Source organism: Ctenopharyngodon idella, chromosome 10 (genome assembly GCF_019924925.1).
Source record: "Ctenopharyngodon idella isolate HZGC_01 chromosome 10, HZGC01, whole genome shotgun sequence".
Lineage (NCBI taxonomy): Eukaryota > Metazoa > Chordata > Actinopteri > Cypriniformes > Xenocyprididae > Ctenopharyngodon > Ctenopharyngodon idella.
Genome location: NC_067229.1, coordinates 17,475,048 through 17,488,510, shown reverse-complemented (window position 1 = coordinate 17,488,510; position 13,463 = coordinate 17,475,048). Strand labels below are relative to the sequence as shown.

Here is a 13,463-nt window from a genome sequence, read left to right as displayed (position 1 = left end):
ACTCTAATACAAACCCCTTTCTGTATCTCAGTTGTTTCCAGGTGAAGAAAACCGCATCCACATGCAACGTGGGCTCCTCATCCAGCAGCTGACATCTTCTAATGCTGGCCTGTACCTCTGTGTAGCCTATGAACATTCGTTCTCCCGCACGCTAGCCCGCTACGAACTACACGTTATTCCTCAGAACAACATGTTGAGAGCGCAGAACACCCATCCCGGAAATTACGCAGCCTCACCGCGGAGCTTCAAGGAACTACATCTAATGGGAGTTAGCGGGCTAACAGCTGACGAGTACTGTGAACATCTTTGGTACCGTGAAAAACGGCGACAGCAAAAACTTCGGCCGCTGAAGTGGAAGCAGGTGTCTGAAAACCGCAAAGCGAGAGTTAGGCGACAAAATCCACCCTACAAGCCTCTAGACCAAGGTGAAACTGCAGACTTTTGATGAAAAGGGGAGTGTGACATTATCTGGACAATTAGCATCTTGTTTGTAGCTTAATGGCTACAAAAGCTACTTCCAACTAGCTGCTGACACCAATTGCTACTGTACAACAACAAAAGGCTACAGACCTTGAGAACTGTATTATTCTTCTTTAAGTTCTTCTCTAAAGTTTTATTTTGTAGCCTGTGCTAGTGTTAACGTGTAGTTTTAACACAGTATAACCAAACAGCCTGTAGCTGTGCAACTATGAATTTGTGCAGTCTGGCATCCAGCTAAGCACATTTTGCATACATTTTCTGTAATATTTTCAATGTGTTTCTATTGTTTGTCAAACTTCTTGAAAGACAAGCACCTATGCTAAACGCTAGGTATGCTTGGAAAGCTAATGTTGACAATGGACAAGCTAACAAAGTGCAAAGATGAACTGACTTCTCTTGCTTTCACTAGGCATGTAGATTAAATAGTCACTAGATCTGTATATCATTGTATTGCTATTATATTTGGACTCTTGTCAAATACAGTCAAATGTACAAATTTGTAGTTCATTCTGACAACTGCAGGTGCCTCCACGTTCAGAGGAAGTTTGCCCAGGATGTACCCTTCATATGTTTCCTTCCTCTTCAAGAACAATCTCTTCTGTTCTTTCCTGAGAACATCCTTGAGTAAATATTGTGTTTGTTTTATGACTTCTAAGCATGTCATTTTGTAAAGAAAAGCAAAGCTCTCCACAACAGCTCAGCTTGCCCCTGTTTACAGTATGTCTAAAATGTGTTCATGTGTCGGAGCATCTGGGAATGGTAAGCAGACGATGTCCTCCATGGATCCATCAAAGGGCTTTTTAAATTCTTTTGACTGCCCATGAAAATTACTTCCAGAATCTTTGTGCCTTAGTTCTTCTCCACTACATCTGAATGATAAGTTGTGTCTTCAGCTCATGGTTGGTTTGTTCAAGTGTGTACATAAAATTCAAGACACTATTAGAGATATGTTGCTGTCATCGTGGTTTCTTTTTGTGATGCACCAGGATCAACAAATGCATTTAGGGTGATGAATGCATTTTTTATTTTTATTTTATTTATATTTTATTCATTTTTAATATGGTGCCATTGTAGTATGGTATTCTTTCCAGTATATTAGATACCTTGAATAAGGTATCTATATTATGTAAATATTAAGCTTTTACAAGTAATAATTATTCAGGAGGTACATTGTATCTGATACCATCAATGTACTGAACTTATGTCTGATATTTTTCCATTATTACGCTAGTAGTAAAGTCTTCCAGCATGCACCGTGTGTGCAATTGAGATTTGGGCTTGACTAGTCAATTCAATTCTGTAGACCATATAGCATTTAGAGACTATTCAGAATTATAATTGAGAGATTAAATATTAAAATGATAAATCTGCCTTGTTTTAAATTAACGATAAGAACAGCTGAAAATATACATCTGTGTGAAATTTTACTCATGCTGTAATCAAATGATCTTCCCTTGATGTTTTACAATATTGTTGGAATTTTTTCCAATTTGTTTAGGCAAGGCAAGTTTATTTATATAGCACGTTTCATACACAATGGTAATTCAAAGTGCTTTACATATAAAATTAATTAAAATAATCATAATAAAATCAGAGAATAAAAATGATTAAATAAAAGTTATAAAAAGAATAAAAAAAATAAATAAATAAAAAGGTTACATAGATAAAGTGCAATCAGTTGGACGTACAGTGGCTCTGACTGCCTGAATCTCTACTTTGGGTGCCCTGTCTGAATGGAAGAGCCAGAGAGTTTCGGTTCATGTGACACGCACACACACACACACACACACACACACAGTGTTAGTATGGCAACCAGTAAATACAGGAAGCTACATTTGTGAATTTGCCCACTCTAAACATGTAAATATAACTCCTATCATTTACTATAATAAACTATTTGCACTATATAAATATCACGGGTTCTGCTGGCTAGGTTTGAATCTTTTACCCAATGTGGAAATGTCCACCTCTGTATGTATGCTGAAAGAGCAACCAGTATTAGCAAACACTATTAGCTTAATATTGCAGTTAAGAAACAAATAATCTGCAAGGCTCTGGAATACCTCTTTTAGTTCATTATGGAAACAGAGGCTTCTGTATGCTGGAGAACAACATGTTTTTATTAGCCATCCTGGAGAGCTCGAATCACTTGTATCACATGTACATAAACTTGCCTCGCCACAAGGGGGCACTACAACACAGGAAAAGACCATATATGAACATAGCTTCCTTAAACACACCCCAAGTATATCTTAACTAATTGGATGGCACATCATCAGTTATCTACATCCCCTTTCCTTAGTTCTATACTTTCCTCTAATCAAAAGTACTATAATTTCACAAACATCTATGTAATGCAAAACTGAAATTGCAACTGAAATAATGAAAATATCAGAATTATTTCTTACAATAACACATTCTTAAATCAGATTTTCAACAAAATGCATTGTTAAACAGTGTACTTAGGACTAGGCTTGGAAATCTGGCCAAATCTAGTACGATATGGTAACTTTTGAGCAGTTGGCCCAGCTGGAATGTTTTCTTCAGCATGCAGCGCATCTTTAGACACATTGTTGTTGTCTGGCACAGATTTGAGTTGTGACAATAAGTCCCGATCAGCTTGTGTGCAGTGTGGGAGTGGTTCTTTTACAGGAAGTATTCCTCCTGTACTCTTTACCGTCTGATTCCACAACAGAAGATTTGGGCTCTGTGAGAGCGCTCCAATCTTGTCGTGACCTTTTGATGTTTGCATCCGTACCACGTGGTATTCATGCAGTGGAGAGAGTGGTTTGCTCCTTTTATCGAAGTACACCTTTTGCATTTGTCTCTTTTTGGTAAGTTGAGCTTTGACTTTCATTGCATCCTTTGACCTTGGTTTTAGCATCTGCTCGCTGATGGGCATGTTGGTACGCGTTACCCTGAACATCATTCTCTGTGCCGGTGAACCCAGTATCTTATCTCAAGGAATGCTGCGGATGTTTAACAAATTAAGATGCAAGTCTATCCCATCCCTATTAGTGGTTTCGAGCAGGCACTTTGCACTACGAACGGCTCTTCCTGCGAGACCGTTCTCCTGGGGATACTCAGGACTGCTAGTGATGTGACAGAAGTCCCATGAACTTGTAAAGTCTCTGAAGACCTGGCTCATAAACTGGGTGCCATTGTCAGCGATTAGCTTCTGGGGAATACCGTGCACAGAAAAGTGCTTCTTCAGTTTGTTGATGACATTTTGCGATGACAAGGTTCTAAGTGGGTTTATTTCAAACCACACAGAGTAGGAATCCACCAGCACTAGGTACTGTTGGCTATACCAGTCAAATATGTTAACGGCAACGACGGACCAAGGCAATTCTGAGATCTCGTGGAGGTGCAATGGCTCCATTTGATGATGAGATTTTAAAGCATATGCTGCAAGACTGCACAAAGTTATCAATGTCCTGTGTCATAGTCAACCAGAAAACATCATGTGCTCTGCGTTTGGTTGCTTCGGCTCCTGCATGGCCTTTCTGCAAGATTTGTAGATATTCTGTAGGCTTTGAGGAATTACGGCTCTGATTTCCTTCATGATGATTCCATCCTTAGTAGTGAGCTCATCTCAGAAAGGAAAGATGGGTTTTAGTAGCACTGGCACGCTCTGAATTTTCTTTGGCCAGCCATGCTTGGTGTTGCACAGACTTTGCAGAGAGCTATCTTTTTCATAGGGTGTGTCTCAATCAGCTCACTAGTTCAGTAGTCAGGGCACTGATCAGGGAGTCGGCCATTTTAAGGGCTGTCTCAATCGCAGAATCCTTCCAGGGCACTGAAACGTTCGCTCCCTAAAAAGTCCCACAATGCACTGTGAAAACCAGGGAGCATCGATGCTCACTATGCTCCCTTAACGGAAGTTCTGAAGCGCGAAACTTGAATCACGTGAGCCAACTCACTACACATAACGATAGATGTTTTTAAAAATACAAACCATTATTTTATTATTTTTCAACATAAACATACATCGCTAGACAGGTAATGAACATCATCTAGCTAACATTTATAATTTATTTACGGCTGAAATGTTGCACGTATATGTACCAAGCAAATAATTTATCATAATGTACTTTAAATAACATTACAAGTAATGTCAGAAAGATATCAGCTCTGCTGTTGTTCATAAATACCAGTAGTGATGTTGTACAATGAGGACTTTGTCACGTCGCTGGAAATAGAGTCATAAGTGTCCCAATGTGTAGTGAGCCAGGGTCCTCTACTGTCCTTACCAGTGCCCGAATTCATGTACACGATATACTGATTCACGAGCTAGGGAGCTGATTGAGACACACCCATAGTGTTCTTTGAGCTCTTGCAGTCGGTTGACCGAAATCAGTTGAACAGTCATCACCTCAAATTATTCCTCATCTTTGAGATCCTTTGTAGTCACTTCCCTGGAAGCACGTGACTTGATAGTGTGTCTGCCAGGTAGATCTGATTTCCTTTTTGAGAGTCAGGTTGAACTTGTGCAGCTTTAGTATTATTTGCTGAAGTCACGCTGGAGCAGTGTGAAGGGGTTTGTTCAGAATTGTGTCAAGGGGTAGGTAGTGGGGTTTCCACCAAGACCGGTTTTCCATAGATGTGGTCATAGATTTTTTGACAGCCGAAGAGAAGCGTCACATGTGATACTTCAGCACTGGTGGGCATGTGATGCATTTTTTTTAGCATTTCAAATGCTTCCTGTTGTTGCAACAAACTACATCCCTGTGGAGCAGCTGCCGAAGTGGTGCCGCCAGTTCACTGAAATTTGGGATGAACTTACCCAGGTAGTTGGCCATCCCCAAGAAACGTTGCAGCTTTTCATTTGGCGGTGGCATCTCGGTGATGGCCTGTATCTTGGCTGGGTCTGGTTTTAATCCATGTTCTGTGAACAGATGGCCCACATAACTTCTTTAGAGACTGAACTTGCATTTTTGTGGGTTTAGTTTCAGATTCACTTGCCGTGCTCTGTTTAGAACCTTCCTCAAGTTCTCATCATGCTCTTTCGCCCTTTTTCCTCCAACCATGATGGCTACAATTATGGCACATGGGAAGTCTGTGATGATCTACTCCATTGCCTGGTGGAACACTTCTGATGCTGAATTAAGAAAACGTTATCTGCCAAAAGGTGTTGCAAAAGTGGTGAATAGGGAAGATTCATTGTCTAACTTGATTTAGCAGAATGAGCTTTTAGCATCAAACACTGAGAAGACGCTGGAATTGGACATTTGTGAGGCTACCTCCTCTACTGTGCGCATGGGATGGTGAGGGTGCATAAGAGCTTCATTCAGATCCCTTGGATCGATGCATAGGCGAATCTTGTCAGTGTCTTTCTTATGCATGGCAACCATTGAGGACACCCACTCTTTGGGCTCTGAAATACGTGTTATGACTCCCAATCTTGTCATGTATTTTTCAGTTCAGCTTCTACTTTGTCACGCATTGACACAGATATTCGGTGAGGGGGCTGGACCACTGTAGTGACGTGCATGCGCTTCTACTTTGAGGGATATCAATTTCATTTTTAAACAGTCTGGCAGGCCCAGCAATGATTTGACTTTTTTTTTATCAACCACATGAAATTGCAGCAGGAGTGATTTTGGTTTGCTGGTCAAACATTGCAGCATCACAGTTCCTTTTGTTTCAATCACTGTGCCTCCATAAGCCACTAATGTTGCTTTTGACTTTGCTTGAATTTTTTCATCTTTTCTCACTGCTTCGTACGTTTAGTTTGAAACGACATTGCACTTTGCTCCTGTGTCAATTTTAAGCTCAAGGGGCTTGCCATTTACTGTTAGGCTGCAGTGAATTTCTTGCTTGTTAATCGCACTGTGGTGGTCAACTGCATCAGTTTCACTGGCCCCAAGACACAGTCCTAGTCCCAGACTAAAATTCATGTTTCAGCTGTTTTAACTGAAAGCAACTTAAAATATTTCAGTGTTTTGTTTTCAGTGTTTTGTCTCAAGATTTTACAACCCTGTCTGTAAAACCAGGCCTATATCTTTACATTTTCAGTAACAGTTATTTAACCAACATTCTATCCAGTGTGAAAATTTACATAGCCATTGCCCATATGGAAAAACCTAAGGCTGTCTTAGTTATTGGCTTTTGACTTTCTCCTTGCAGGACTCAATCCAACAACCTTCCTGTCTCCAGCCCTGCGCTTGAGCCACTTAAAACCATATCACAGATAATTTGACTGAAATATAGTTCATGATAACTAGGCCTAGCCTTGCACAAATGTATGGGTTATTATAGTCACCTATCCTTTAGAACTCTAACAGAACCAGTTACATAGCATGGAAATATGAAATCAGATACTCCCATCCTGCTCTAATTTTTATCTTAAAAATAGATTTTTTTTAGATAGATTTTTTTTTTTTTTTTTTTTTACTCTGCTAGTGTATATTATTTAGTTTAGCCTCTAACCTTTGACCATTTTTTTAAACAACAGTGTTGATAGATGTGTCTGTTTCACTGTAAAGCTGTTTTAGAGCAAAATGGATGTCAGACTGCAATTAACGGTTGGACAAGATATCTTTTACCCACAAACTACATATGCAAACCAACCACAAACATCCATTATTAGACACACTACGAGGACGTGTGTGCTATATAGATCCAAATTAGGTTCAGACCACAACAGGTTTCTGTCTGACTCAAAATACGAGCTGATCAGAGTGCCTTCATATTTATGACCAAAAAAAAAAAAAAAAAATGTGCACCTTTGTTTTCATATGTTAAGGTTTATAATTGAGCTGTTATCAGATCTGAACAGCTCAAATGTATTGTTTACCATATTCTTCATAACCTTGGCATCTGAATATTAGCATTAAAATGTATCAAGGTATCAAGATGAGTTGGCAAAATATTTTGAAAACTTATATAAGAATTGTTAATCAAGAAATAGATTAAAAGAAATAGATACATTTTTCTTTTACAGTATCCAGGTTTCTGTTCTTGATCAGAGGCCAGTTCCATAATGTGCGCTAAGAAAAATTAGGATTACAGTCCAAAACCTGACTTGAATTAACCTAACAATTCAGTTGGGGCTAAAGCAGTTTCATAAAGGACAATTTAAGTTCACACAATCCTATTAACTATTAACTTGACCCAGGTTCAATGAGTCAAGATAATTTGAATGCACGCTATTCTTATGGATCTCATGGATCAAATCGATCCTTGGCAAACTGCATACATTTCGTGCTGTTAATGAGTTTGAGACGTGGTGTTTTCCTCAGCGCATGATTTACATTTCACAGCTATATTCTCCATCTTTAAATGTCATAATTTTCTGTCATAAGTGGACGAGGCTTTTGCAAGCGAGTGTCCGCTAAATGTCACACAGTGAACGAGTGGTGCTGTGCGCATGCATGCCAAATAGACTGATCGCAATAGAGGAACTATGGCACATTTTTGTAGCCCAAAACCCCGGAAGCGAGTTAGCATCTTAGCACTTCCGGTTCCATCGTCCCAAAGTCGATGGGTTTTTTAAATGGGTTTTTGGTTAAATGGCTGACATAAGGTCCATGATTAACCCAAGCTCAAGATATTTTCACGTTTTATTCTACGACATAAAATACATCAGTATTAACCTACCTGCGATTTCGCAAGCTGTTACATGTCTTGAAAATGACGGTTGCTAACAAGTGGCTAAATCGGACTACAGAGGCTGTTTGTTGATCACAGAACTACCAGTTCAAATTAGTCTGTGCATTTGTTATTTTCATTTTTTATTTAGTATATATAGCCTATATATGCAATGGAATATTTAACCCATGATGACTATGTGTTTATATTGAAGTGTCAACAAACAAAAATCGGCACACTGCCACTGCTGCTCTCAAAATTTATTAAAAAGACAAAAAGGTCTTCGTCAGGTCAATCAGTAAAAAAATAATATACAATATATAAGTTGCAGTAAGTCAAACCATTTGAGGAATCTGATTGCCATAAACCATTTAAGTTTAAAAACCAATAAGAGGTATGAGTATTGTAAACTCATATACAGTGAGTTAAATTCACTTATATTTTAGTGCTGGTTTAGTCATTCATTAGAGTAAACTCAACTGAAAGATTTTAAGTTTATTTTATTCATTTAGTTTGAATTCTGGTAACAAATCTAACTCTAAGTCTTAACAACTGATGGATGGATGGATGGATGGATGGATGGATGGATGGATGGATGGATCGATGGATGGATCGATGGACCTGTAATTGATTTGGATCTAGATGCTGTTGTATATCTTGTGTTGGCTGTATCAGTATTATGAAGTTGTTCTTCTGCAGACCTGAGAATTGAATAAAATAAATGAAATTGAATTAAATAATGCATGTTTTTTCACCCATCATCTGCACTCAATCATAAGTGACTAAGTGGAGATATTACATAGTAGAAATCTAGACATTTGTAGTAAAACAATGGGGAGTGGAATGTATTTTAGTGGGATTATGAGTCAGAAAAAAAACTTGAATTGAGGCAAAGAAGGATTCAACTTTGCAGTTAATATCAAAGCATCCAACCTCTGATACACATCCCAAAGACATCTTTTTGATGAGCATGTTTTCATCTGGAAGATGTGTTTTTTGAGCATTTGATCATCTGCAATATGTCTCTGAGACGCTTCCTGTCACATGTTAAATATACATTTAGAAAATGTCTTTAAGATGTTTATGATTTAGAATGTCAGTAAAATCGCTTATTTTACATCTTATAAAAATAATCAGATGTCTGTATAAAAAAAGTTGAAGATGACTTGTGTGCTCTCTGCAAATAATGTAACGTCATTATTCGGAAATACTGTATAGTGTGTAAAGAGAAATTTTACTTGAGGATTTCAAGAGGAAAGGGGGACAGGAAATAACGAGTAAAATTGGGACAGTATGGAATATTAAGAGAAACACACGGAAGTAGTGAGTAAATTTAAATTGCATTAACACACAGCTATAGTTCAACAAATCTAATATAGTGAAGCCATGATGCTGGACAATTATATATGGTTCAAGAGCTCTTTTCCGGGCCATTTCTCAATATGTGTTCTTATGCACGCTTGCAACTAGTTATGCATTATTTTCATATTTGCATAATTTCCAGCATTTTTGTGGGCAGATTACAGCATTTCAAAGATCTGTAATGAGATGCATTTGTCAGACAGTTTTCACATAAACAGCAGTTCCCTACTACAGAGCACGCTACAGAGCACGCAATTTTTTATGTAATAATCCTATACTAAGTGCACCTCAGGAAACATAAAATAATAATAATAAAAAAAAAACACTTCATGACCAATTTAAATTGAAATACTGTTGCTGAATTACAGCAGCAGTTTGGTTGTTTTAAAACTTACAGGATGTTCAGAACAACTATTAATAATTTTAGTTGGTAGCAGAATCTTGTTCAGGCGAATACAAGTAGTTTTTGTTGTATTTGTGCTTCATGTGTGCCCCACCTCTGCATGCTCCTTTCTGCAAATTATCACACCTCTTTTTTTAAGCATTTTCCAGAAGTGTGAAGATAACTACAAAAATGATGGGATTTCATGACACTTTAATTCAATAAGAAACATGGTTAAACATGACACATTAGCTAAAAGTTTTATGACCTTAATTTGCTGTGAAATATCTATATCACACACTTAAGAAAATGTTGAGAACACTGAAGACAAAGAGAAAAACTCCTCACTGGGTTAAAGTGCAGACCCTGTCTAGATGCAGCACTTTTTCTGAAGCAAACCAAACCACAGTGCACATCCATCATCTACATCATGTGCACTTGGACAACCACAGAGTTTTAGTTATTTGTTTTGTGCTTTATCTATGGCTATAAAGAATAAGGTCAGCTGTACGCTTGTGTTTATTTTGCCAGCTGTAATGTATCGTAGATACTATTGACTGGACCGTGATGAATATTTGTACACAGCATGGAAGTGTCCACCTCAGCAGGCTGAAAGAACAATGAGGAAAAGAGTATTGGATGGATGGATGGATGGATGGATGGATGATGTACCTGTAATTCATTTGAATATAAATGCTGTTGTATATCTTGTGTCGGCAGTGCATTGGTATTATGACGTTGTTGTTCTGCAGACCTTCTAACAGCACAAAACTTCAAAAGTCCTAGGAATCGAATGAAATAAATTAAATTGAATTAAATAATGTATGTTTATACAAATACACACTTACAGCATTATGATGATATTTTCACAGATGGAACCCCTATACTGTATTTTTAATAATAGCCGATATTAGCGATATAATGGATCATATCAGTTTTCGATTGATATTAGCAATATAATGTATCATATCTGTTGATATTTTATCATGCATGCTTATTTCCTCTATTGTTATTTAATTTTAGATTACCTTTGCCATCATCCAACTCTCTTTTAAAGTTAATCTTTAAGAAACACCAATAATTTATGTTCACTGATAAAAGTAATCTTTAGCAAATCTCAAAACGAATATCCATTTTTCATACTGTACATTATAATGTTGTGATACCTACATTCACTTTTAAATTTAAAATGATTGAAATTCAAATATTATAGAATTGCCATAGAATTATCATTTAATGGTTATTAGCTATAACATGAAAATAATTATCAGTATTAGTGTATCTCTTTCTGTATAATTTTACTTAAAGTGATGAAAACTCACCTATGACCACAACGACCAAAACAGCATTGAACAGAGCAGATATGAGGGTAAGAGTCTGCCATGACGTCTGATTCTGCTGAATGTACTTCACCACCGTCTGATTCTGCTGAATAAACTGCACGACTGTATGATTCTGGTACTCAGTTTGTGGTGTTGGTTCTGTAAAGACAGAATTAAGATACAATCTGTTAATAATCTCTAAATAATCACTGTACTGAACAATATGACAAAGTGTACTCACCAATGATGTGTAGTCTGATGCCACTGCTGAATTTTGAATCTGTGCTTATACAGTAATAAACTCCTAATTCATCAGTAGTGACATTTTTTATGAACAGATTATGTTTAGATTCCACTGAATATTTGTGTCCGAAGCTTTTATTGTAGTAAAAAGGAGTTGGGTTTGAGAAAGAGCGCAATATCACAGCCGAAGAATCTGGAAATTTCAGTAAAAACCAATAAACTTCATCTTTATCACCATCACAGTTTATGGTCACATTTTGCCCCAAATCTGTTAGTTGATCCGTTAAAGTCTCTGCAGCTTGACACCATATGAGTAGATCTGGAAGATAAAAATCAAAGACACATTTATTTATAAGTATCCTCTTAGAACGCTACCATACGCTGCCAGCAAAAAATTTGTACACATTTAATTCTTTAGCATTATTATACAACCATTTTTAAGTTTTTATGTATCAAGGAAATCAATCTAGTGTGAGGTGTCCAAGCATTTGACTGGATGTGTACATGAAAAAAAGTTACTTAAATAAAGCACATGAAAAGCTGTGCAAAATACTCAAAAATACTCACAGAGATAAAGCTGCATAATCATCATATTGTAGTTGTAAATAAGCATTTGAATATGAAAACTGGGTCCCTCCAGACAGTGATGAACTCTAGTAAAGAGCAAAGAGAGGAAAAGTTCAAACATGTCAAGCACAGGAAGTCAGGTTTGCTCTAACCACTTTTTTTTTTCCACCCATCATCTTCTCTTTATAAGTGACTTTGTAGGGGAATTTACAGTTAAAGACCCAATGACCAGATATGATTAACGAAGACCCGGTGAGTTAAAAAAAAAAAAAAAAAACTCTGAAGAAAATTTTACTGAAGAATAGTTTGCAGCTTCAACTAGGGTGACCATATTGTAGTTTTTAAAAAAGAGGACAGTGGGTGCAGGAGGCAGACGGACACCCTGACAAATACATTATTGTTAGGCATGGGCTAACCCACTGGGGACCTGTGTGGGTTTTCTATGGGCAAACCCATATGATTATTAATAAATGCACATATTGTGAATTAATTTAATATATTTTGCTTAAACCTAGGTTCCTGGTAGCCTTCAGTAAATTAACTTATCTAAGAAAATGATTCATAAAACATATAAATATCAACTAACCCTAATGAAAATAAAATGGACCAAAAATTGCTAGTCGAATTTTATAGGTTGTATTTTTAAACAGAATAAATATTTTGGAAGTGAAATCTGAAAGGTAAATATAAATTATTGAATTTCTAATAATGAAAATGTGTGTAAAATATTTTGAATTGAAATATTCACAGCTTAAATATACGACCACGTTGAATTTCAGCCCATAAAAATGCAAGCCTTAAAAATAAAATGCATCAAAATGCAAGCACAGTTAATGTAATGCATATTTTTTTCAATTAGTGCAATTCAACAAGCTTTTTATCTCAAAAACATTTGGCATTAATTTACTTCCATAGACATGCCCGGGAAAAAGAGCTCAACACTCACAGGCCACTCTGCGTACACATTCAATACAGCAGCAATTATACTCTAACAGAGTTCACTAACTACGTCATTACTTCAGGTTGAATGATTCTGATTAGCTAAGAAATACATAAACTAAAATATCCACACATGGACTGATAGGCAGAAGCACATTTCCATCAATTGTACGGCTGACACCAGGACCCCGGTTTTAGGCACAAAGTTACATAGGCCACAGACATGTGTTTCTAGACGCCAGTTTGTCCACCTCTCCAATACAGGATCTGTAACAAAAATCCTAGCGCACATACACAGATACATAGCTTCTTCAAGGTTGAAGTTGGTCGAGCAGGATATTTCCCCAAAACATACTGATAACATGTTCTCAACACTCACAGCAAGAGGTACAGACACTCTAGTGATTGAAGATGGAAAGTAAAAAATTCTTTAACACATGCTCGATAAAAGTGCAAAAGAAGGATAAAAATGAATTAATAACTTGATTATAAATCACTCAAAAGGTATATTTAAGTGGCAGTGGATTCTAATCCACCCCCTTCAATTGAGTGGAGATATTACAAAGTATAAATCT

The 13,463-nt window shown here is 37.0% G+C and overlaps 1 protein-coding gene and 1 long non-coding RNA gene across 5 annotated transcripts in view; one reads left to right on the top strand and one right to left on the bottom strand.

Moving 5' to 3' along the window:
* Nucleotides 1-13,463, top strand: part of si:dkey-49n23.1 (semaphorin-3D) — a 78,350-nt gene that overhangs the window by 55,338 nt on the left and 9,549 nt on the right. Inside the window, exon 18 of one of the 4 annotated variants that reach the window (XM_051910938.1) lies at nt 32-1,428. The exons of the other annotated variants lie outside the window; for them this stretch is intronic. Coding sequence (XP_051766898.1) covers nt 32-445 — 414 coding nt within the window. The 3' untranslated portion in view covers nt 446-1,428. Of the gene's footprint in view, nt 1-31; nt 1,429-13,463 lie in introns of those variants that run through there. 4 annotated transcript variants of the gene reach the window in all.
* On the bottom strand, nt 8,319-12,147 carry LOC127521590 (uncharacterized). The gene is made up of 5 exons (XR_007932413.1): nt 11,950-12,147; nt 11,381-11,701; nt 11,140-11,298; nt 10,490-10,599; nt 8,319-8,774 (listed from the first exon to the last, which is right to left on the bottom strand). It is a non-coding gene; the product is annotated as an uncharacterized LOC127521590 (long non-coding RNA).